Below are 24,651 nucleotides of genomic sequence, written 5' to 3'. Positions count from 1 at the left end.
ATTTTAGGAAAGAGCAGAGGCTAATAAATATTTTGCTCAACCCTCCATTTTTACCTAGTATCATGTTGCTTTTCATAGGAGAGAACAGATACTCTGAAGAGCTTATCAATGACAAAATATATGAATTTCTACTAAAATAGTACATACATGTATGTACCTAAGACACACAAACAATACAGTAATACAGAATACAAGGGTTCACTTGTATCCTAATAATGTAAAGGGTTGGATACAGAAATGATAGTGGAAAAACTAAACTGGTAATAAACGGAAAAAGTGATTCAAATGGAAGTTGTTTTTAATCAAGAACATAAAACCAGAAATGCTGAAACTGAAGCTGAGCTCTGTGGAGCAAACTAATTATCCTTTTTGTTACTTAGAAGTCAAAAGTGCTTTTCAGGAAACTACAGTTTCTTGCGACTTTAGTGACTTCTCTAGAGAAGAACTGTCCCTGGCAGCTGCTTTTAAACTATATCCAACTTGCTCTCTAGTTTTGGGAGACCTTGACTCTTTAAATCTGGATAAAGAACATTACTTCTTATACCTCTGAAGATGGGCTGTCCAGTTTTGCAATGGACTTACTACACTGACCCTCTTGTACTTTCGATTAGAAATACTTAGGAAATTAAAAGCCTTCCCAAGCACAAGCACCCACAATTGCACAGCTGCCAAGGACACTAATCTAATCCCATCTTTGGAGAAATAATAATCATTAGGTCTTAAAATGTACAGACCACAGGGACAGAAATAAGAACTCGAGAGTAGTTTGCTCAATTTGGAGAAATCTTCAGTTTTCACTAGTCTGTGAATATAACAAAAATGAAGTACCCAAAGCACAAACTGCTGAAGACACCTCAGAAAACAAGACTGATCAGATAAAGCTGCCATTCCCTAAAAGAAGTCCTTCCCAAAACTGTGATATTGCCTGACGCTATGGAGAACACTAGTCCAGAAACTGTAATAATTTATTCTATTGCTGATTTAATCTAAACAAAATTTAAATATTCAGTTGTAAGTAAAAGTAATAAATTTGCAAACATCTGAATCAATATTGACGGTTTCATCAACAAACATAATTAAACATAGTATACATTTTGAGGTTTCTAAATTAAAGTAACTAAAAAGTATTGCATATTTTTCCTCATTTAACAAATACTACTTATTTAAGCTGGCCTCAATATATTTAAAAAATAACGAAATAACTTGGGTTTGGGGCAGATTGTTCTGTGCAGGGCACCACTCTGGGCTTACAATTCTTTTTCTAGGTAAGACTGAAATGTCAAGTCTCTTCTTATTTGCTATGAATTTGACAAAGCAGGAAAACGTGGCTCAAAATTTTAAAATACACTTATCATCAAACTAGACTTTTAAAATAAATGAGGTACTTAGCATTCAAAACTTTGCAATATATATATAAGACCACAGTTTCCAAAATGGCTCAGCTCTTCTGCTAAGACAGACACGTTTAAGCACTTTGAATACTGATTAGAAATAACGTAAAGCAGTTGAGACTAAATGTTTTTCAAATGTTCATTGTGTGTAGAAAGAGATATCTAATCATAAAATTTTTACATGAAGTCTTAATTAGGAATAAAGATATCTGTACTTGTGTGGGAAGAGACCACCCTTTCTGCTTAACAACCTCTTTCATTTAGTAAGGAAAAGCTGCCTTGCGGGAAGCTTCTTTTGATAGTTCTCAGAGTTCAAAGAGTATGAAACCTTCAAGACGATTTCATCAAGTCTATTTATTAATGCATTTCAAGTTTCAAAAAACCTTACATCTTTGCACAATACTTTATTTTTTGCATTTTTTAGTAAAAATTTCCAAAGTGAACAAAAAGATACTGTATAAAACACAGTGGACATTAAACTGACAGTAGTATTAGAGCTCATTTGTCTTGATCCTTTTGTTTTACCACATCTTGATTTGCAGTGGAAAGAGTTCAGTGCACGCATCTCTTTTCAGAAAACATTTAACTTAGACTCAAAATAAAATAGGGCAGTATGTACCTGCCAAAACCCTACCACAGGATAACATTACAAGCAAAAAATGTACATGTTCCAAAGTCTACCACACTCAAGAAGTTACTAATAACTCTTGCAGAGTAAAAGTCACCATTTTAGAAATGCAAACCCACTTCCAACCTTTGCACAGTCCAAAAACAAAGGCATTTAAATGATTTAAAAGCAATTACATATATATCTACCTACTTGTTTGTTTAGAATTTATAGTCTATCTGGGGTTTCATGTACAAAATTCGTCTCTAAATCATGTACAAAAAGCTGTATTTTGAAAAAAGTCACCACATACTGTACAAGTTTACAAGGAAGAGATCCCATTATTTTCTCTAGCATTTTTGGCCTTGCTGGCTTGCGTCACATTATGAGAATGATTGTGTAAACCTTATACTCTTAAGAAAAAAAGGAAAAAAAAAAAAAAGCCAAACACAAATCTTTTCAACTTTCCCTAAATTTGACTCCTATGTGAAGCCAGGAAAATCATAGCTGTTTACTTCTAATTTAAGTGATGTAGCTGGAAAACAGAAGCAATAAATATGTCACAAGCTTAAAGTTTTTTTGTAATGCCCCCTTCCATTCCTGCATAGCAATAAGCCTGTTAATACATTAAATGCTTTTGCCTTCTTTCTTTAAAAAGCCAATTATTTACACCTGTTTAAAAAATAAATTTGGAATGGGACATTGTGCTGTTTCACCTTCATTGCAGTTAAAATATTTTAGGGGAAAAAAATGTCAGAAGGCCTACCTACAATTTTAACTACTGGTTGAGCAAATCACTCTTCTTTAGTGGTTACCAATGATCAGTGATGATATGCTGAAAACGCTGTTCAAATATTTTGATAAAACAGAGACACAGCTTTTCTTTTCCGTATCAGACAAAACCAAAACGTAATTAGCATACAAATAAGAGGCTGCAAATAAAAAGAATCATTTCACTGACATAACTGCTACCAAACATGAATAAAATTTCACCTATCAATTCAAAAATGGAATTGAATTAGAAAGTTTAAAACAAGTAAGCGGAAGTCAGACATTTACATACAGACCTAAGCCTGAAGTAGTAGTATGCTGCATATGTCCAGTTTGCACTTAACTGTGTTCTTCAGCATCGTCACTCTTGTGCTCTTAGCAGCCATTTGATAAAACAAAATGAATATCAGAACCAACTCCATCATAAGGAAAAGGTAAACTGATTCTCGTTTCAAAACTGCCTGTGTAAAGCATTACAGAATCCTGGACCACTGAATACCACCATTCTCTGTTATCCTGAGTATGTCAATTAAACAGTAATTTTTCATTAAGAGCGGAAAAATTTTATAATACGAAGAAACATCCATATTGCAATTTCTGTTTACAATTGCACACAGAAGTACAGTGTACGTAAGAAATACATGTCTGCATATAACAAGGTATGTACATTGGCAAGTGATGTCTCCAATGTTGAGGTGGTCGAGTCTCCTAGCCTTGATTGGCAGTTGAAAAAAATATATATATTTCAATTTGTGATAAAAGTTTATCGAGAGCCAAGTTTGCCTGCGAGTGAAGAAAATGCAGCAACGAAGAACAGGGAACACGGGGCACATAATAATATTCTAAGACTTTGTGCCATTAGGTTAAAAATATCTGTCCTTAAGAAAATTGGGTTCCTTTTTCACATCCCACCCCCAAATTGGAATTTTCAGGCTTTAAAATTTAAGTAATTCCACCTGATCTGAGGACATGATCTCTTGCCATTTTTTTCTTCAACTGTTATTTGTGAGGGTTTAGTTTGGGGATAATGATTTAATAGGTTTCTCTTTGGAGTGAAGTTTTCCCATTGTAGGCACTAGGAAGAACCAAGGCAAAAGCTGAGTTAACGTCTCATGTGTCCCATCTGATAACTCTCCCGGGGCCTCTGACGCTGGGGTTGCTGAATGGGCTGGGGAGGTCTCCTCCTCTTTAAAGTGCCTGTGAGTCACAAACAAAAGCAAGAGAGATTTACCATGAGCTTTTTAATCTTTAAAAACAAAGCTGCCATTTCAGTTAAAAAAAAAAAAGAAGAAAAGAAAAAGAAAAAAGGTTCTAGATCAGCATTGTCCAAAACAAATATAATATGAGCCATATATGTAAGTTTCTATTTTCTGGTAACCACAATGAAAAAAGTTAAAGAGAAACAGGTAAAATAATTTTAATAACATTTTTACTTCATTTAACCCAATATAGTCAAAATATTATCATTTCAAGATGTAATCAATATAAAGAATCATTAATGAAATATTTCATTTTTTAAATACTAAGTCTTCAGAGTCTGTATGTATTTTATATTTACAATACATCTCAGTTGAGACTAGCCACATGTCAAATGCTTAACAGCTACAACTATTAGATTAATATGGGTCTGAGGATAGACTCCATGAGGAAGAAATTGCTGAGTGTCTTCGAGCAAATGACTTAGCCTCTCTGAAACTCAGATGACTAACTAGTCTATAAAACAGGGATAATAATTAACTCAGATAGTCTATTGTGAGGATTATATGATAATTCATGTAAAAGTGCTCAACATTTTTTATGAGGGTTCAATAAACAACAGTTAAGAGCTGGAAAATGCTTAAAATGAAATTAAGTAAAAGAATCATGTCATTGAATGAGGTCATAATTGGTAATGTATCTAAAAAGTGTCACTTGGCCCTTGGAAATCCCTAAGAAACTGACATCAGTTCCAGAGTGCTAACGTGCTAATTTACAAAAAGCAATGACATCAAAATCAAACTTCCTCTGATTCCCACCAAGATACTGTCCCAGCATGACCACTGACCTCTCTTGCCTTAAGATAGGCAAACATAGGGGAACAACTGAGGGAAAATGGAGAAAATTATAAGAAACCCCTAGTTTTAAACAACTTTGTGTAAGGCAGTGGATTTGGCCTGAGGCAAGAGGCTTCAATGAGAAGTGAGTGGGAGGCAGGAGAGGGAACTACTGCCATTTACCTCAGGCCTTGGGACAGTGTTGTCCCACACCTACTTCCCAGGTGTCCTGAGGGGAGCGTGGAAGCGACACCGACCTTGGGGAGGGGGTGGGAGAAACAGGTGGGGCCTAAACAATCCGGAGCAGTCGCTTCCTTACCCTCCTTCTCCAAATCCCTGGGGCTCGTCTAAAGAGGGTATCTCCTCCCAGCCCTGTCTCCCTGAGAGGTAAAGCGTGGTGGAGACAAAACCTTAGGAGTTGTTTTCAGAGATGGAGAATACCTATGCTTGTTTGGTGACTGAAGCCTCTACACTAAGACTCTCCCACAGACTGGAACTTGTATTTCCCCATAAGCATCATCCCTAGGGAAAATGACTTTACGTGCCAGAAAATATTTCAAGAGCACAAACGTTAAAAACCGTAACTGAAGCATAGCTATTAGAATAGAAAGAACAATCATTTAAAAGTAGTCTATCATAATAAAACCAACAAGGGAAGATTTCTGGATTTTTTTTAAAAGGATATATTAGCATTAAATCGGCAGCCATAAGCTAGACTGGGTTGATAAAAAAACAACAACAAAAAACACACACTTAACAATCAACTACATAATTCATCCAGTAATCCCATTCTCAAGGAGAAAGTATTATATATTAGTTACTGAAGACTCATTTATAATTCAGTTCTACTTGCTAAATGGTTCTGAGTAATAAAAATATTGCTCAAATTGTCTTACCTGGAAGAGGTTTAGGAGGAGGCAACTTTGGATTACTACTTGGAGTATGAACACTGCATATCTTAATAAAACCGGCCATTAACATGATCAGGGCAATTCCCATAAGTAATACTGCCCACCAATAAGCCTAGAAACAAACAGATTTTTCCACTGAAAAAAACTATGAAATATTTCAGAATATTTTATATTATATAAAATATACAATAGGATATATTACATTTTAATTTTTAAAGAACATCTGTTCATTGGGATTTATAGATATCATATAAAAGCACACATATATTAATCTCTTTAAATAAAAAAAAAGTACAAAGGAGAAAACAAAAATCACTCATAATTTCACTTCCTAGAGGAAACCACTCAATCTTATTTTCATTTCAGTCTCTTTTCTATATAACTATGTTTGTCATACTCACAGGAAAACACATGTGCAAAACTGGGGTCATCCTGCATATAGTTTATATTGCATTTTCCCATGTTACTAAATATTTTCTGATTTAAATACTTCCTTCCTTTCTCTTGCCTGTTACTCTTACAGACTTTGCTTTTTATACTATCCAGTGACTTAGAAGGTATATAACTTGCTTTAAATTCTACTAGATAGATTTTTAAAATATTCTTTAACCTATATTTTTTTCTAATCATCAAAGCTAAGACTGAAATTCTATCTTTTTTGAGGCCCCTCTTTCCTGTTTCTCTATTTCATTTAGAACTTGAGTCCCAGACTACTGTTATTGAATTATTCCTATACAATGTATCTTAGTTTTCATTTTATATATATATATATATTTATATATATATATATATGTAATATCTGTTACATATATATTCACTTATTTAAAGGTTAACTGTCTTCTTTAATATGAAAAGTGGAAGGATACACACATTCTAGAAGCAGGTAAAGTTTACCTCTAAGAAGGTACTAAAAAATTTCATTTCCAACTTAAATCATATTAAATCAATTAGCCAAACAAAAAACCTTCAAAAACTACTGACATAATCTTATTTATAGAAAAATTACTGTTGCCATTCTTAATAAATTTTAAGTCTATTTTGCAATTCAAAATATTCAATTTTTGTCTTAAGATAGCATGTACTAATAAACATCATACAAAATAGTAACAACTAGAAAACTATGAACCTTATATTGGCTTACACAGATTGTTATAATACATATAAAGTTATTGCTAATTATTGCCAATAAAACTCCCATTTAAGAAGCGCTTCTCGGACCTGGGGCCTTAAAACAAGAAGGCTACTACTTCTATACTGTTTTCTTTTTCCAGCAGTGACAATATAATTAAAGAAACAGAAGCTGAATAAAAATGAATGTTGTGGTAAAATACCCCAAGCCACTTTCCCCGTGTGTGCATAAAGCCTTTCATATATATATATATAAACATATCAATTTAATTTTGAAAGAATCCCAAACTTATAGAAAAGTTCCAAGTACAGTACAAAGAAGTTTGTAAAATCTGGAACCATCTGAGAGTAAACTGCTACCATGATGTCCTGTTACACTTGAACAATTCAGCATATAGTTCCTGCAACTTAAGGGGGTTTTCCTAGACAACCACAACAAAATCAGGAAATTGGCATTGTTACATCACTACCATTTAATCCTCAGGCCTCCTCATTCAAGTTTTGCCATATGTCCCAATACCAGCCGATTCAAAACTGGGCTGCATTTACCAGCTGTGTTTCTTCAGTCTCCTGCAATCTGGAAACAATCCACAGTCTTTCCTTAGCTTATATAACTTGACACTTTTGAAGATTACAGGTCAGTTATTTTGCATTGGAATGTCCCTCAACTGGGGTTTCTCAGATGTTTCTTTATTATTAGATTCAGGTCATACATCTTTAGTAAGAATATCTCAGAAGTGATCCTGTATTCTTCTCATTGCATCCAACCAGGTGACACATGACTTTGATCTCATTACTAAGGACGTTAACTGGATCACTTGATCAAGGTGTTAACTGCCAAACTTTACCAAAAAGATACTCTTCTCTTTTGTAGTCAATGAGTATTTTGTACGGACATAATTTAGAACTATATAAATATTCTATCTATTCCTCATAAAACTTTCAATTTATCCATTTATTTATTCCCTCATGATTTCCTATTTCCTTAATGGGTTATAATCCATTACTATCATTATTGTGTCTTTTGGGCATGTCCTCACCATTCTCTGAGCACTTCAGCTGGCACAAGGAGTTCCAGGTTCATCTTGTTCTTTCCCCGCCCCAGCCCTGGAATCAGTCATTTCTCCAAGGAGCCCTAGTTCCTTTTAAAACTGCCCCTCCTAAGCAGACACCCTCCTCACAATACTTGTACTCTGACAGCCCAAGCCAGTCACCCCTCCACATGGTACAAAGGGCACCCTGCCCTGTGCCAGTACAGCTCCCCTCACCAGGCATGGATGCCTTGCTTGGCCTCACCTAATTGCCTTCAGGAATGAAGTGTTCAAGAAAGGAGAGAGCAAGGGGTGATGCAAGTCAGTCTCACTGCCGAAAGATTTATCTTTAAAGAGAAGCTACAAATCTGAATTTTTACATGAAATCTGTTTTTAAATGCTAACAACTCATTCAAAATTTCTAAAAACAAGAGGTAGACCATACAAGACACATTTGCCGGGCTGAATCTGGCTTGGAAACCACAGTTTACAATCTACTTTTCAGAAGCCATTTCTTGCATCCTACTGAGATTGCCAGATAGTTTTCTAAAACTTTCTTTTGGTTTCTGTAGAAAATAATTTTCAGAGCACTGCTCCTCCCTGTGAGTCTTTAGGATAATATTCCCTTTCCCTTGTTAAATAAACTTCCCACAGGCTCCTGTTGTTTTTCCTGTTTTATTCATCCTCAAATAACAGACCTGCTATTTATCAAAAAAAAGGCAGGGTTTAAGTCCTGTCCTCAGTCTGTCAACTCAAGTGCTGGCTGATTCCTCTTTTCATTTCTGCCTACTGTCACCTGCAGAACTATATGCACAGCTTTTGTCGTGTTCCAAGCATCCAGAGGCCTTTTAAATGTGGCATTTAATGAAGTAAGACCTTCTTCTACCTTTCCTGTCTGCAACTCTGACACTCTGACCCAGTAAAATCATTAAGAACCAAAATCACCAGCTTGTACTGCTACAAGTACTCTTCCTGCTCTATACCAGTGGTTCTCAACCTTGGCTACACATTAGAATCGCCTGGAAACTCAGATACCTGGACTAAATCCCAGACTCCAGTAGGGTGGGGGTGGGATCCTGATATCAGCAGTTTTGCTAAAGCTGCCACATGATTCCACTACGCAGCCAAGACTGAGAACTACTGGTCTCTACCAAGGGTCAGCAAACTTTTTCTATAAAGAGCCAAACAACTAACGTTTTAGGCTTTGTGGGCCATATGGTCCTGGTCAAAACAATTCATTTCTGCCACTGTAGTACAAAAGCAGCCATAGATAAGACACAACACAGGTGAACGTGGCTGTGTTCCAGTAAAACATTACTTACAATTCAGTGTTCTGGTGGAGGGCCCAGGGAACTGCATTTTAAACAAGCATGCCCGTGACTAGGATGCAGATGAGTGCTTCTTACTCAGTGTAGACATGCTGGCATTGTGGTACGGGACCATTTTGAGCAATGCAGGAAGTTTAGCATACATGGCCCTCATCCATCAGATGCCAGTAGAGTCCCTCAGTTACTCTGACAACTACTGTATATTTCCAAATACCCTCTGGAAAGGCAGTATCACCTCTAATGTGATCCATTTTATAAGCACAAAGGGTCAAGGGTCTTCCTACTACCTTCAGGCTGGTGGGCTAGCTCTGTTATGGGAGATGCCCTTCCATTCCTGACGTTCATTATATTCTCTAACACATTTCCTTCCTTCTAGTCTTCCCTGCTGAAAACCATCTTCCACATGGTCATCAGTGTTACAACTACTTAAAACACAGAATTATGTCACTCCTCTATGTAAAACCCTTCTTCAAAAGCTTCCCACCAAAGATCTCCAAGATAAATCATTAGGTGGGAGAGAGAAAAAAAACAAAACCAGAGCACAAAATGAATTGCAGCCCAGTAAAAATATGATTCCACTTGTCTTTTTAAAATATATTTTCTTGTAAAAATACAGTTTCTGAAAAATATATAAGAAACTCGTCTTGAGAGGACTGGGCTCCAGGGAAAAAAGGCGGCTTACTTTGCAACGTATTACTTTGTCAATTTAAAAAAAAAAAAAAGGATAATCACACTTTTCAAGAGGATAAAAGTGAAAAAATTTTTTATTTACAATATTTCTTATGTCTGTGACTATTTCGGCTGCTCTCTCTTCATAAAATATCCACGTGCCCCTCTACTTCTACTAGACCTTAAGAACTTAGCTTCGGTGTCACATCCTTAAAGAAGCCTTCTCCAAATAGGTTCTCCTATTTCCTGTGAAAACATGATGCAGAACTGAAAATATGTTTCTATGTGCTTATCCTCTCTATCCCAAACTGGACTGCAAGCTTTTTGAATTTATATTCTATAAACTCAGTATCTACTCTACCAAAAAGTACCTGTTGGACTAGTTATTACACGTGAGTCATTACTCCAAATACTGACTTATCGAAACACTTCTCATTTATTATATTTATTCATTTATTATATCTAGATTGCACGCACACACAAATAATGCAAAAGGCTCTTACAACAGAGGACATAAAAAATTATGGTTTGACACCTCTTCTAATACCAGTTTTTCAGTACCTATACAGTTTTAAATAGTGATGCAAGTAGTATGGCAGTAACAAAGGCAGACTGGAGAGAGGAAGCCTGAATTTAACAGTGGTTGTAACTTTGTAGAAAACAAAGGTCAAAAGGACCGAGTCCCAGCTGAGATCAACAGACATTTACGAAAATGTGGCACCCAGGTCCTTGAGAATTTCCAGTCCCTTCTAGCAGTGTTCCTGGTCTTCCTCTAAAATCTTCCAGGTAACTATATACCTCAAAAGCCCAAAGCTGAGATGTTTTCGTGACAATGATAGTAGCTCTCAGAAACAGAATATCGCAGTGGATAGAAGACAGCAAGGAAAAAACCAAACAAAACAATAGTGCATTTGAGAGTGTTAGTAAATATGGTCACTTTTGGTAGAGAAGATTTTTTTAAATGCCCCCTTCAAAAGAGAATTATCAGAGAGTGGTAAATGCTAAATCACATGTTTTCTCATATACTATAAAATCTGGAAAAAGAATACCAACCAGGCTAACAAGTGCAATATATGTGTTTCATCTCAGAAAAGAGATCACAGTTTGTCCACCTGTTAAGAGTCTGAAATAAAAGAGAGCTGTCATTCGTTCAACAAGCATTTAATGAATGTAAATTACGAGTCAAGCTCTCCTCTTTCATAGATACAAGGGTGTTAAGTGAAACTTAAGAAACAAAGAGAAGACATCCAAAAGTTTAAAAAACAGCTTAGAAGTTAACAAGTACTAAATCAAGTCTGAGAAAATAATTCTACATAAGAAACAGATAGATGATGTTCAATACATCCACTCATATGGCCAAAAGAACAAACACAAAGTAGAAAAATTAAGTAAAAATGACAAAAATGAAATGTCAAAATGTGCCAGTCTAGGGGACTTCCCTGGTGGTGCAGTGGTTAAGAATCCGTCTGCCAGTGCAGGGGACACGGGTTCAAGCCCTGGTCCGGGAAGATCCCACATGCCGCGGAGCAACTAAGCCTGTGTGCCACAACTACTGAGCCTGCGCTCTAGAGCCTGCGAGCCACAACTACTGAGCCCACGTGCCACAACTACTGAAGCCCGCACGCCTAGAGCCTGTGCTCCACAACAAGAGAAGCCACTGCAATGAGAAGCCAGCACACCGCAACAAAGAGTAGCCCCCACTCAATGCAACTAGAGAAAGCCTGCGCACAGCAATGAAGACCCAATGCAGTCAATAAATAAATAAATAAATAAATTTACTAAAAAAAAATTTGCCAGTCTAATTTATTATGTTATAATTACAATAGTTTTTTATTTAATAATCTAAATAAACAAAAAGGACCTATAGGATAACAGAACAATAAAACAGGTTTCACCCAAAAAACTGTGAGGGGGAAGGGGCAAGACAAGCCATCAAGTCTCTTCAGACATAAGATAATCTTAGCTGATTTTAAAGATCTTTAGAAAAAGTTAATCATATAATCCTTTTGGTGAATTTCCAGTGTTAACAACTCTCACTCACAGCAAACACGCTCTAGACTTCCGGGTGGTCACAAGACCATGTGGGGCCCACAGTCCCTTGTCAGGACACTGATTATGCCATCCTGCAGGGGCAGAAAGCTTCCCTTCATCCTTCAGAAGATACCACTGTCTGGACTCTGACTAAATGTTCTTTTATCCTTCAACACTCCACGCACCACCCCTCTCGAAAGCAACTGGCTACTAATCTTCCTGTGACTTTATACTCAGCTTGGGCAAGCAGGTTAAAATACCACTGAGAGATACCTGAAAACATTACAACTTCAAAGTTAGGATAATGTGTATGATTTTTTCTTTTCCATATAAATTATGACATAGTAATCTGCTTCATTCATCTTGCAAACACATACTGACTCCTTACCATATGCTAAGCCCTGTGACAATACTGCATCTTTGTTGTTAAAGTTTCGGTAGTGATATCTATGAGGCCTATTCTACTAGGCAACAAAGGACTCTGGAGGTCCACAACCACCTTCCATTTTCAACATAGCAGGAAGACAAAGTAGAAAATTTCTGTTACAAGTCTTTTAAAAGGAGTCATTACACTGCAGAGACTGTGAAAATGTTTCCCAAACTTTAGCATGCACCAGCACATACTGACTCAGGGGTCCACGTGGGACCTGATCATTTGCATTTTTATCAAGTTCCCAGGTGCTGCTGATGCTGCTGGTCAGGGCACTACACTTTGAGATCCACTGGTCTAGATTAGGGCTTGGCAGACACTTCCTATCAAAGGCCAGACAAATATTTTAGGCTTTATGGGGCCAGGCAGTCTCTGCTGCAACTATTCAAAGTGCAAAAGCAGCCATAAGCAATATATAACTGAATGGGCATGGCCATGTTCTGATAAATCACTACTTATGGACACTGAAATTTGAATTTCATATAATTTTCAGAAGAATATATATTTTTTTTAAATTAATTATGGCCATTAGTTCCGTTACGGGTAATATTCTTTTTTTTTTTTTTTTTTTACAAATTTATTTTATTTATTTATTTTTGGCTGCGTTGGGTCTTCGTTGCTATGCGCAGACTTTCTCTAGTTGCGGCGAGCGGGGGGCTACACTTTGTTGCGGTGCGCGGGCTTCTCATTGCGGTGGCTTCTCTTGTTGCGGAGCACCAGCTCTAGGCGCACGGGCTTCAGTAGTTGTGGCACACTGGCTTAGTTGCTCCGCCGCATGTGGGATCTTCCAGGACCAGGGCCTGAACCCGTGTCCCCTGCATTGGCAGGAGGATTCTTAACCACTGCACCACCAGGGAAGTCCCCAGAATATTATTTTGATTTTTTTCAACTACTTGTACATGCGAAACCGTTCTTAGCTTGTGAGCCATACAAAAATAGGCAGTGGGCTAAATTTGGCTCATGAGCCATAGTTTGCCAACCCCTGTTCTACATGAATGGTTGGTTCTCAATCCCAGTTGCTCATCAGAATTGAGAGTTGGGAGCTTTGAAATGACCCAAACACTTATACTCCATCCCCAGAGATTCTGACTTAATTGGTCTAAGCCCTTAGGTGATTCTCATGTACAATATGAATAAAGGTCAGGTAAGTTTGGAAAATGAAGTTAAAAAGATTTTTTATCGTGGGGCTTCTCACAATATTATCACAAATCTCTAAGAGGGGACTATAGTATGCAATATTTTCCAGATTCATTTGACCACCAAACCTATGGATCTAGTGTTCTGTGAAGCACTTGGAAACACTGCTCTAAATCTTTCATAAAGAACACCAGATACTTACCTAGGTTCATAAAATTACAGCAAAATAAGAGAGAAGAAATTAATTCAAAAATGAGAAACATAGTTGACTCTTGTTAAAATAATAATAAAAGGATGAACTCCTGATAAATCTGAACAAATTAAAAAGAAAAAAGCCACAAACTAACAGGCGATTATTTTAAAGTGTGGGGTAAATACAATGATAGATTTGAAAAAAATCAAGGTCAAAGATGGTTTCCTATGTCAAACCTAACACAAGAGGTGCAGAAAATGTGAACACATCAGTAACTATGGAAGAAAATGAAAAAGAATTACCAATGTACCCATTTAATGAAAAGGAGACAGTGGTACAGGGTCTTAACAGATTTACTGGCGAATGCTCTCCAACTTTTCAAGAACTAGGTGACCCCTTGATAAATCCAAAGGATGTTTATCATTATCTCCTGGCGAGACACATAGTAGGCACTCAGCCTACATTCAAACATTACTGTCAAAAACAACTTTTCCCCAGAAAAGAAAGTAAAAGTCTTTATTACATCATTTCCACGATGCCTATAACAGTCAGTAACTCATGCCCTGAACTATTAAACTGTTAAGGTTCTTCCCACTCAACCCTCATGAGGAAAAAAGATGCCACAGTATACTGTGGAAAGGAGACAAAAAAGCCACCAGGTACCAAATGGAAAGGAAAGTCAGTGAAACTAACCCATCACCCCTTTCACAGCTTCTTACCAGAGCAAACTAATAACCTACATTACTAACCAGAAGGACACCTTCCTTATACATGATGAAAGACCAGTGTAACAAAATGAACTCTGCCATGCAAGTGAACTCTGCAAGTAACACAAATAGGACAAATAACTTGTAAGGAAGTGGCTGTTGTTTATCTTACTGCTTGATCTGATTAATGCCCACAAATGCAGCAACAGCCTAATGGTACTCTTCAGGCATTATGGACCATGCTATTTGAAAGGGTGGCATGTGAATGTCAACACTGATTTAAAATAACAGCATTCTATACCCATTTAAGGCAAATCTGCATAAACCTAAAAGTGCCTGATTAATCAGTTCCAGAGCACAAGGAAAAGACTTCACATTGCTAAAATTCAATGTAAGAAGCATTTCACAAAATACTCAAATCTAAAATATGAAAAAAGGTTTTAAAAACACTTTAACTAAAAAGATCATTTCTATTAAATATTTTAAAACAGGAATAAATGAGTTTTTGAAATTCTAAAGAAAATGAATCAAAATTAAATATAAGGGAGAAAAGTGAAAAAACATTATTTTTAGGTGATATGATTTACTATCTAGAAAACCTAAAACATCTGGCACAACAACATAAACTCAGCAGAACATAACTCTGAGATTCCAATTATCAGATTTTTTTCTTTGAACACACTGTTTCCCATAGTAGACAAGTATACCAGATCTCAACTTTTTCTTATTAGAGAGAATCAGAAAAAAAGAAAATAAGAACTGGATCTGAGTTGAAAACAGGGAAGTAAGGGAGCCAAGAAATGTAAGCTACCCGAAGTCACAGAGTTGTCAAACGTCAGAAGGATGATCTGAATATCCTCGTGTAATTCCAAGCCTGTACTCTTTTCACTTTACCATAGTGCCAGAAGGCACCTTTAGTTTAACAGATACTCTCTGAATATATAAATTATACACCCAGCACAGGAGTACAAAAATGAGTAACATACAACATTTTAAGGAGACCCAATTACTTGGTTTAAAACCTAGGTCTCCTAAATCCAACTTCAACAATCCTGCCACTATATAGTCATTACATATCTAAAAATCACATATTCTAACATGCAAAGTATTACACTTCCTATGTATAATAAACAGCATTTTAATGCTAGAGATAATTCCAAAATTTTTATTGTAAATTTTTACTACAATAGTACCAAAAAGGGCTGACAACCCAGACAGAGGACTATTTTTGTGTGTGCTTTTAAGGCATCCTCAATCCTGAACACACATTAAAAAATAATTTGGGAAGGGGGGAGGAGCTGAGTTTTAAGTCAATTTCCAAAGCAAACTCATTCAGTTCAGGCACAGCACACTCTCAAATACATCACTTGCAAGTTTCCTACTGTTATTTTAATGCAAACACTTAGAAACATAAATATTTAAGTGACTTAAGATAGTCATTCTCAGCAATCTTTTTCAAAAATTCAACATTTGCACAACTGGGGGAAATGTGGGCTTAAAAATAATATAGTTCAGTAGATATTTATTGAATGAACAACCATAATCATTAAAAAATCTGCAAAAGGCTCTGTATCTGATCTTACCCTAGTCAACCTTTCCTTTCACGGACAAGATGAAGACGCAGAAACTACACTGAAACATCAGAAAAAAACCTTTAGAAAAATCTTTCATCTCTCCTGTTCAGCAAAGTAGAACCCAGAGCTGGCTATATTGAGACAAGGGAGAAGTATAAAAAGCAAGCAGGGCTTTCCAAAACAACTTCAAGAAAAAGTTCCATGACAATACTCTCATCATATGGACCAAAGGATGAAGTAACCCATCCAGGACATGAACCAGGGAGCAGAGTAAAACAGAATGACTGCCATCACCTACCAACTAAATCTATGAATGATACACATGTGGAGATTCTGACCACTTTAGAAGAAAATAATACTCAAGGCTATTTGAACTTTAAAAATCACTCTTCAGATAAAATACAGTTGACCCTTGAACGTGGCGGGTTAATCATAGTTAGCCAACCACCTCCAAAGTCCTCTGTATCCATGGTTCCTCTACACCTGCAGATTCAACCAACTCCACACTGTGTACTACTGTAGTATTTACTATTGAAAAATATCTGCTCATAAGTAGACCCATGCAGTTCAAACCCATGTTGTTCAAGGGTCAACTATAACTCCAGTATAAACAGAAAATAAGTGATTTTCTCATAACAGGGGTGACCTCTAACCAAGTAAAATTATGATCAAATCATTTTAAGATAAGGTTCCTTTATAAATAAAAACTATACTTACCACAATCCATTCAGCTATGTTTTCATAGAGCTCTGGACTGAAAATTGCTTTTTTAAGCCTAGCTAGAGGACCATCAGCATCTACTAATCTGCACCGCATGAAAACATCACAGTAGCCTCTAAAATCATTGCATGGGGATCCAGGTTGCAGGGTGATGGTTCGACCAAGGAAGTACTTGTTCCACTGCACAGACCCTGTACTGGCACAAGTTGATGGCTCCACTGCAAAAGAAGTGTCAAATATAAGCTGAAGATCAGATTTCCTATCGGGCTAGCTCGGGAGAGAGGGAGGAAAGGAAGAAACTGTCTAACATCATCACCATGACATGTTATATAGACTTTCATTAGTTAGACTGGATAACACCACTGGTGATTCACCTTAAATATTACAGCATAAACAAACAACCAGCAACTCCTGACTTAGTGCCTACAATGGCTTTAAATCCTTCTAACAGTATCTATATTAATTATTATAAAAACGCTGGCAGGTTTTATCTAGTTTATCATTTTAAAAACACTGTAGGGACCATAATACTATAAACAATTCTATACTACGTTTAAAAATTTCTCAAGAGGATCAGTTCAGCTGGAAATTATCTGTCCCAACTGTATATCAAAGTTTAACACTTAAAATTTAGGAGAAAATAAGGTTTTTGAAACAGATTTTATACTCTTGCATTTTAAAAGCCTTACTCTTCTTCATACAGCAGACATGGCATAATTCCTTATCATCTTTGCCATCAGAACTGGCACAGGTGCACTCCTCCAAGCCATATTTCTCACAGATAGAACCTGCACATTGCTGAAAGAAAAATAAAAGACCAATTATTTAATCCCTATACAGTCAAACCTCTTGTTGACAGTAATAGACAGAGACACCTCCAATGCTAAAATAATTAAGTAGAAATACAAATCGGGGTGGGGGGGCGGGGAAGCATAGATTAGTATCAGAAATGGATGGTATAAACACATCTTAAAAAGAGTAAGTGCAAATAAGATAGTAAATCTTTAAAGAAATGGTAACTTAAAAATCTAGACCAAACAAAAACAGAGGAGATTAGATGAGCATCGACTTTATGTTGGTTATTATGGCTCCTTCATAAGAAGAGAAAAATGAAATTTTCCTCATGTAGAGGAAAGTGATTATTTAGCCAAGAAAGCTTTAAAGGCTTCACATTCAGAGGAAATAACCAAGAGTTCTTTTATTGAGAGTATTAAAATATTAATTTATAAAACTTAAAAGCAATACAAAGTTACATGCCTAGTTACATAAATGTTTTTCTCTAGAGAGTATCAAACACATGCAGTAGAAAGATGAAAGACAAGTCAGTAACTAATCAAATGCCACCAGGCACTTATGCCACATAATGCATTCACAGCTCTGTGAGGAAATAGATAGGGATGTGGAAACTGGGACCGAGATTAATTACTTCAGGCGACTTTAAGTGGCAACAAACAATTATTCTGAAAAAGGTTTCATAAAACTAAATAAACAACATACAAATCAAATGCTTACCCCATTAATGCACACTTGTGTATGCCTATTACAGTCTGTAAAGTTTGGTTTAGGATCAGATGCTGGGCAGAGAGCTGTGACGCCATTACATATTCCTTCTTTTGCACAGTCTGAATCATCCCGACACTTCTCAGTTTTTGACTTGAATGCACACTGTGCTGTGCAACAGGGACCTTGACTTGGACTAGAAGAAACATTGAGGTGAGTAAAGAAAATCACTAGGGTATTTCCTATACACACAGATACAGTCCTAATTTTTAAATCATAAATCTCATCTTTTAAATGCTAAGTATGCTACTGTTAAACAAGTCTTATTGGAATAAGAGGCTATTAAATTTCAACATTCTAATAAGTGCAGAAAAGTGATTAAGAATCTTGTTTTTATAATGAAGGCATACTATATTCGGCTTTCTTATTCTATTCTATTTGCCTTTAGTAAAAGGTTATAATGGAAAATGGATTAAATATTAGGCAAGTCATCATTGTTTTTCACATTGTTTTTCATAGATACACATTAGTCAATTTATCAACTTTTCTCACATTTATACACTAAAATCAAACTAGGATACACAAAACATCCATTTTAAAAGTACTGCACAAACAATATTCTACTGCTTATATCTATCACTACCAAAATAATCTGGCAAGTGAAATAAAATTATATGACAACTAAGTTACAGGAGTGTATGGAATCCATACTATCTAAATATTTAAAGTTAAGATTCTAAAACTACTGACAAAAGTCACATTTTTAAAGTTAGGCATTAAATAATATGTATTTTATTGAGTGTCCTTAGCATGTCCTTTTTTAACACCCACCACACAAACTGCAATTACAAGTAGTTCAATCTGCCAACAACAGTGCACTAAATACTACTCCTCCAGAAAAATAAACCAACAACAAATAACAAAGTTCCAAAACCACATACATCTCCTAATCTCAGTTTGAAATCTGACATAACTGCCTGCAGGTGACTTCCCAGGAACATTAACACTACTGGAATTAGCAAGGTACCTGCACTGCTTTCCAGGTTTCAGCTTGCATTTTTTCCCTTCCGGTTGGTTTGCATCATAGCAGCACTCGTCTTTACACTGGTCACTATAGCCGCAATCACATTCTTCACCTTGCTCTACCATTCCATTTCCACAAATAGGTTGGCCAGATTCTGAAGAAAATAAATAAGACGAAGTAAGCACTATATGCAGCATTACTTTTATTTAAAATTCACAAACTCTTTAAAGCTGCAGAACAAAAGGAGAAAGGAAAATTTCGAAGAATAAGAAAAGTAGAACAAACTAGGAATCTGGAAATTAGGAGATCTAATTATAACAGTGGCTTGGTCACTAACTAGCAATGTGGCCTTAGGCAAGTCACTTCCCTTTTTTGGGGCCTCAGTTTCTTAAGCTGTACAGTGAGGGAATTTGACCTGATGCTCCCTTCTAAGGTCCTTCCCAGAAGTGGTAGCATTCTATTTAGGCCATGCCACACTGAGCTTTACTGAACAATGCCTGTACTATTTATATTTTTAGCACATAAGTACAAAGTAAGTCAGTGTTTCATCAACCAGAAAAAAATTAAACCTTTTCTGTTAGAAAATTTCAAATATACCTGAAGTAGTAAAAGAATAAGTACAGTGAACTCCCACGTACCAATCACTTAGCTTTAACAACTTCAACAATATGCTGTAAACAACTCCATCTAACATATTCATCTGCTCTTAACAAATATCCCAAGATGAATCTAACAGATAAGGAGTTCTTTCTTTTTAAAATCTAACCATAATACCATTATCACATCTAAAAAACTTAACAGTATGCTTAATAGCATCTAACAGCCAATCCATGTTCAATTTTCTTCAACTACCTCTTTACATTAGTTTATTTGAACAAAGTTTCACACAAGCTTCCCCCAACCCCTCTCCCCACGGTTGCTTTTGGTTGACATGTATCTTAAGTTCTTTTAATATGTAACAGATTCCCTCCCCTCTTTTTATTTTTACACTATTAATTGTTAAAGAAATTGGGTCATTTTATTTTATGGAATTTCCCACATTCTATTTGGCTGGCTGTATCCTAGTCAATTAGTAAATTTTTTTTAATGTACATTAGTTTTGCTTGTCAGCTAGACCAAGCTCCTTAAGGGAAGAACCATGTATTATCTACACTTTTTGTATTTCCAGAGTCTAACAATATTGGGTCAAATCTTAGTTCATTAAGGTTAGACTGTCTGGTCTAAGCATAGTGAATAATTTCAGAAAGATTTTTAGGCTCTTTTTTAAAGTTCTTTGATTTTGCCAGTGAAGTTTAAAATTGGAACAAGAGTGCTACTCTTAGTAAGAACATAAAATCACTGAATTTCAGTATCTGCAGGGAAATGAAAAGAATCAAATGTCTTCATTTTAGAGAAAAGAAAACTAACTTTCACAGAGTTTGTGACTTGCTGGAAACCACATGCCCCAGTATGGACAAAACACAGACTAAACCCAGGTCTTCTAGATCTAAAATCTGGTGCTCTTTTCTTTCTGCTATACCAAATCAATGTGGAAAACAGTTGTAGCACAGCCTTCAAACTGAGAACTGAGTGAGTGGAAGGGAACATATCGCAAGCACAGGAACCCAAAACAATGCACATCTGAATCAAAAATATTCTAGAAAGCCTAGCTTTATACTCAGAAACTTCATTCTTATCCTTGACCACATCAAACATTAAGGAAATTTTAGAGGTAACTGAAGCTCCATCCCACTCTTTCCTTTTTCTTTTTCTTGGCCATGCCATGAGACTTGCGGGATCTCAGTTCCCCAACCAGGGACTGAACCCGGGACCATGGCAATGAAAGTGCCGAGTCCTAACAACTGGACTGATGGGGAATTCCCTCCCTCTTTCATTTTATACCATCTCTTTTGTTGTCAAAAACTAGAAGCATGCACATGCAAATATATACTAAGTAAATAATAATGATTTTTCTACAGTCTAGCAATAATCATTTTATAATTCATGTGACATGTAATTTAGGAGAAAAGGAAAAACGATAAAAGTCAGAAAACCATTCATGCAATATTTACTACACATTAGTTTTCGTCTCATACAAAAGTATTACTTCAAATCAGCTATTTGCTAACAGGTTAAATACAGGGAAAAGGGGCTGTTTAAATACAAAAATTATAATACGTACATATTTCATGGTAAATTAAGAAACAAATTTCCTTCCCATAATACTAAAAAGCAATGTGCTCATTTTTTTCTATCTTATGTAAATGTTATTTCTTTATTTTGTTTCTTTTTAAATTGAAGTATAGATATTTTACAACGTTGTGTCAGTTTCAAGTGTACAACAAAGTGATTCAGTTATACATACATACATCTATGTAAATATTTCTTTTTCAGAATCTTTTCTATTATAGGTTATTACAAGATATTGAGTATAGTTCCCTGTGCTATACAGTAGGTCCTTGTTGTTTACTTATTTTATACATAGCAGTGTGTATATGTTAATCTCAAACTCCTAATTTATCTCCCCCCCATGCCTTCGTCCCTGCTATCCCCTTTGGTAACCGTAAGTTTGTTTTATATGTCTGTAAGTCCATTTCTGTTTTGTAAATAAGTTTATTTGTATCCTTTTTTTGATTCCACATACAAGTGATATCATATGATATTTGTCTTTCTCTGGTATTTGTCTATACTACAAAGCTACAGTAATCAAAACAGTATGGTACTGGCCCAAAAAATAGACCTATAGGTCAATGGGACAGGATAGAAAACCCAGAAATAAACCCATGCACTTATGGTCAGTTAATCTATGACAAAGGAAACAAGAATATACAATGGAGAAAAGACAGTCTCTTCAAAAAGTAGTACTGGGAAAACTGGACAGCTACATGTAAAAGAATGAAATCAGAACATTCTCTAACTCCACATACAAGAATAAACTCAAAATGGATTAAAACCTAAATATAAGAACAGATACTACAAAACTCCTAGAGGAAAATATAGGCAGAACACTCTTTGACATAAATTGCAGCAGTATTCTTTTGGATCTGTCTCCTAGAGTAATGGAAATAAAAACAAAAATAAACCAATGGGACCTAATTAAACTCAATAGCTTTTGTACAGCAAAGGAAACCATAAACAAAACGAAAAGATAACCTGCAGACTGGGAGAAAATATTTGCAAACAATGCTATTGACAAGGGTTTAATTTCCAAAATATAAACAGCTCATACAGCTTAATGTCAGAAAAAATCACAAACAACCCAATCAAAAAATGGGCAGAAGACCTAAATAGACATTTCTCCAAAGAAGACATACAGATGGCCAACAGGCACATGAAAAGATGCTTAATATTGCTAATTATTAGAGAAATACAAATCAAAACTACAATGAGGTATATCACCTCACACCAGTCAGAATGGCCATCATTAAAAAGTCTACAAATAATAAGTGCTGGAGAGGATAAAGAGAAAAAAGAATCCTCCTACACTCTTGGTGGGAATGTAAAGTGGTGCAGCCACTATGGAGAACACTATGGAGATTCCTTAAAAACTAAAACCATATGATCCTGCAATCCCATTCCTGGGCATATATCTGGAGAAAACTCTCATTCGAAAAGATACATGCACCCCAATGTTCACTGCAGCATTATTTACAAGAGCCAAGACATATAAGCAACCTAAATGTCCATCAGCAGATGAATGGATAAAGAAGATGTGGTGTGTATACACGCACACACACACACACACACACACACACACACACACACACACACACAATGGAATATTACTCAGCCATAAAAAAAGAATGAAATAATGCCATTTGCAGCAACATGGATAGACCTAGAGATTATCATATTAAGTGAAGTCAGACAGAGAAAGACAAATATGCTCATTTTTAAAGTCATTTTCAATCAGGAAGTTTATTGTGAAAACCCAGTTTACAGATGAAGAATCTATGTGTCACTTCTACACTAAGATTTAGAAAAACTACCACTGATAACAACAACAATAACAAAAATGATAACATCAATGTAATTTTAATCTGCCCTTTTAAAAGAAAAAGAAGGCTTTATAAGAAAAAGTCAATCAATGAAAGTAAAAATTGATCATTTGAACATCATCAAAATTTAACTTTTGCTCTGGGAAAGACTGTGAAGAGGATGAAAACACAAGCTACAGACAGGAAGAAAATATATGCAGACCAATATCTGACAAGTGACTAGCATCTAGACTATATAAAGAACCCTCAAAATTCAACAGGAAAAACAAAAACAAAAAAACTCAATGGCCAAGAAACATGGACATTTCACCAAAGAAGATATACATATGGCAAAAAAGCACATGAAAAGATATTCAACGTCATTAGTCATCAGAAAAATACAAAGTAAGCTACAATGAAATACCACTATATACCTATCATAATGGATAAAATAAAAATACCAAAAGCTGACAAGGATAGAGAGAAATTAGATCACTCATACACTGCTGGTGGGAATGTAAAATAGTACAGCCTTCTAGAGAACAGTTTGGCAGTTTCATATAAATAAGAACAAACAACGGCTATACTGATCCATCAGTTGGATTTGGAGGCATTTATCACAGAGAAATGAAAACTTATATTCACATGAAAAGCCTGTTTATAGCTGCTTTATTCATAACTGCCAAAAACTGAAGATAACACAAATATCCTTTAATAGAAAAATCGTTAAACTGTAGTACACACATACCACCTGCAATAAAAAGGAACAAACTAGTGATGCAGGCAAACAATTTGGATTAATTTCCAAGGAATCATGCTGAGTGAAAAATCCCAAAGGTTACATACTGTATGATTCCATTTATATAACATTTTTGAAGTGACAAAATTTTAGAAATGGAGAATAGTTTAGTGGGGCAGGTGAAGGGACACCAGGAGGGAGGTGAGTGTGGTTATAAGAGGGCAACGCCAAGAGTTACTTGTGGTGGGACTTCCCTGGTGGCGCAATGGTTAAGAATCCGCCTGCCAATGCAGGAGAGACGGGTTCGATCCCTGGTCCGGGAAGATCCCACATGCCGTGGAGCAACTAAGTCCGTGCGCCACAACTACTGAGCCTGTGCTCTAGAGCCTGCGAACCACAACTACTGAGCCTGCGCGCCACAACTACTGAAGTGTCCTAGAGCCTGCACGCCACAACTACTGAGCCCAGGCGCCTAGAGCTCATGTTCCGCAACAAGACAAGCCACTGAAATGAGAAGCCCGCGCATCACAACAAAGAGTAGCTCCCGCTCACCACAACTAGAGAAAAGCCCGCGCACAGCAACAAAGACCAAACACAGCCAAAAAAATAATTTTAAAAAAAAAGAATTACTTGTGATGGAACTATTCTTTATCATGGCTGTGGTGATGGACACATAAACCTACACATGATAAAACTGTATAGAACTAAACACACACGCAGAGAAATAAGGACAGGAAAAACTGGGGAAATCTGAATAAGATCTGTGGGCTG

At 36.1% G+C, this 24,651-nt stretch overlaps 1 protein-coding gene across 1 annotated transcript in view; it reads right to left on the bottom strand.

The window, feature by feature from the left end:
• Positions 1–1,730: 1,730 nt before the first annotated feature.
• Positions 1,731–24,651, bottom strand: part of ADAM10 (ADAM metallopeptidase domain 10) — a 114,633-nt gene continuing 91,712 nt past the window's right edge. The window contains exons 11-16 of the mRNA XM_059913180.1: positions 19,189–19,339; positions 18,174–18,357; positions 17,351–17,459; positions 16,659–16,879; positions 5,699–5,825; positions 1,731–3,966 (exon numbers count right to left, since the gene is read on the bottom strand). Coding sequence (XP_059769163.1) covers positions 3,872–3,966; positions 5,699–5,825; positions 16,659–16,879; positions 17,351–17,459; positions 18,174–18,357; positions 19,189–19,339 — 887 coding nt within the window. The 3' untranslated portion in view covers positions 1,731–3,871. The remainder of the gene's footprint in view (positions 3,967–5,698; positions 5,826–16,658; positions 16,880–17,350; positions 17,460–18,173; positions 18,358–19,188; positions 19,340–24,651) is intronic.

Source organism: Balaenoptera ricei, chromosome 2 (assembly GCF_028023285.1).
Source record: "Balaenoptera ricei isolate mBalRic1 chromosome 2, mBalRic1.hap2, whole genome shotgun sequence".
NCBI lineage: Eukaryota > Metazoa > Chordata > Mammalia > Artiodactyla > Balaenopteridae > Balaenoptera > Balaenoptera ricei.
The sequence above is the reverse complement of the archived record's forward strand: the minus strand, read 5'-3'. Positions and strand labels throughout refer to the sequence as shown.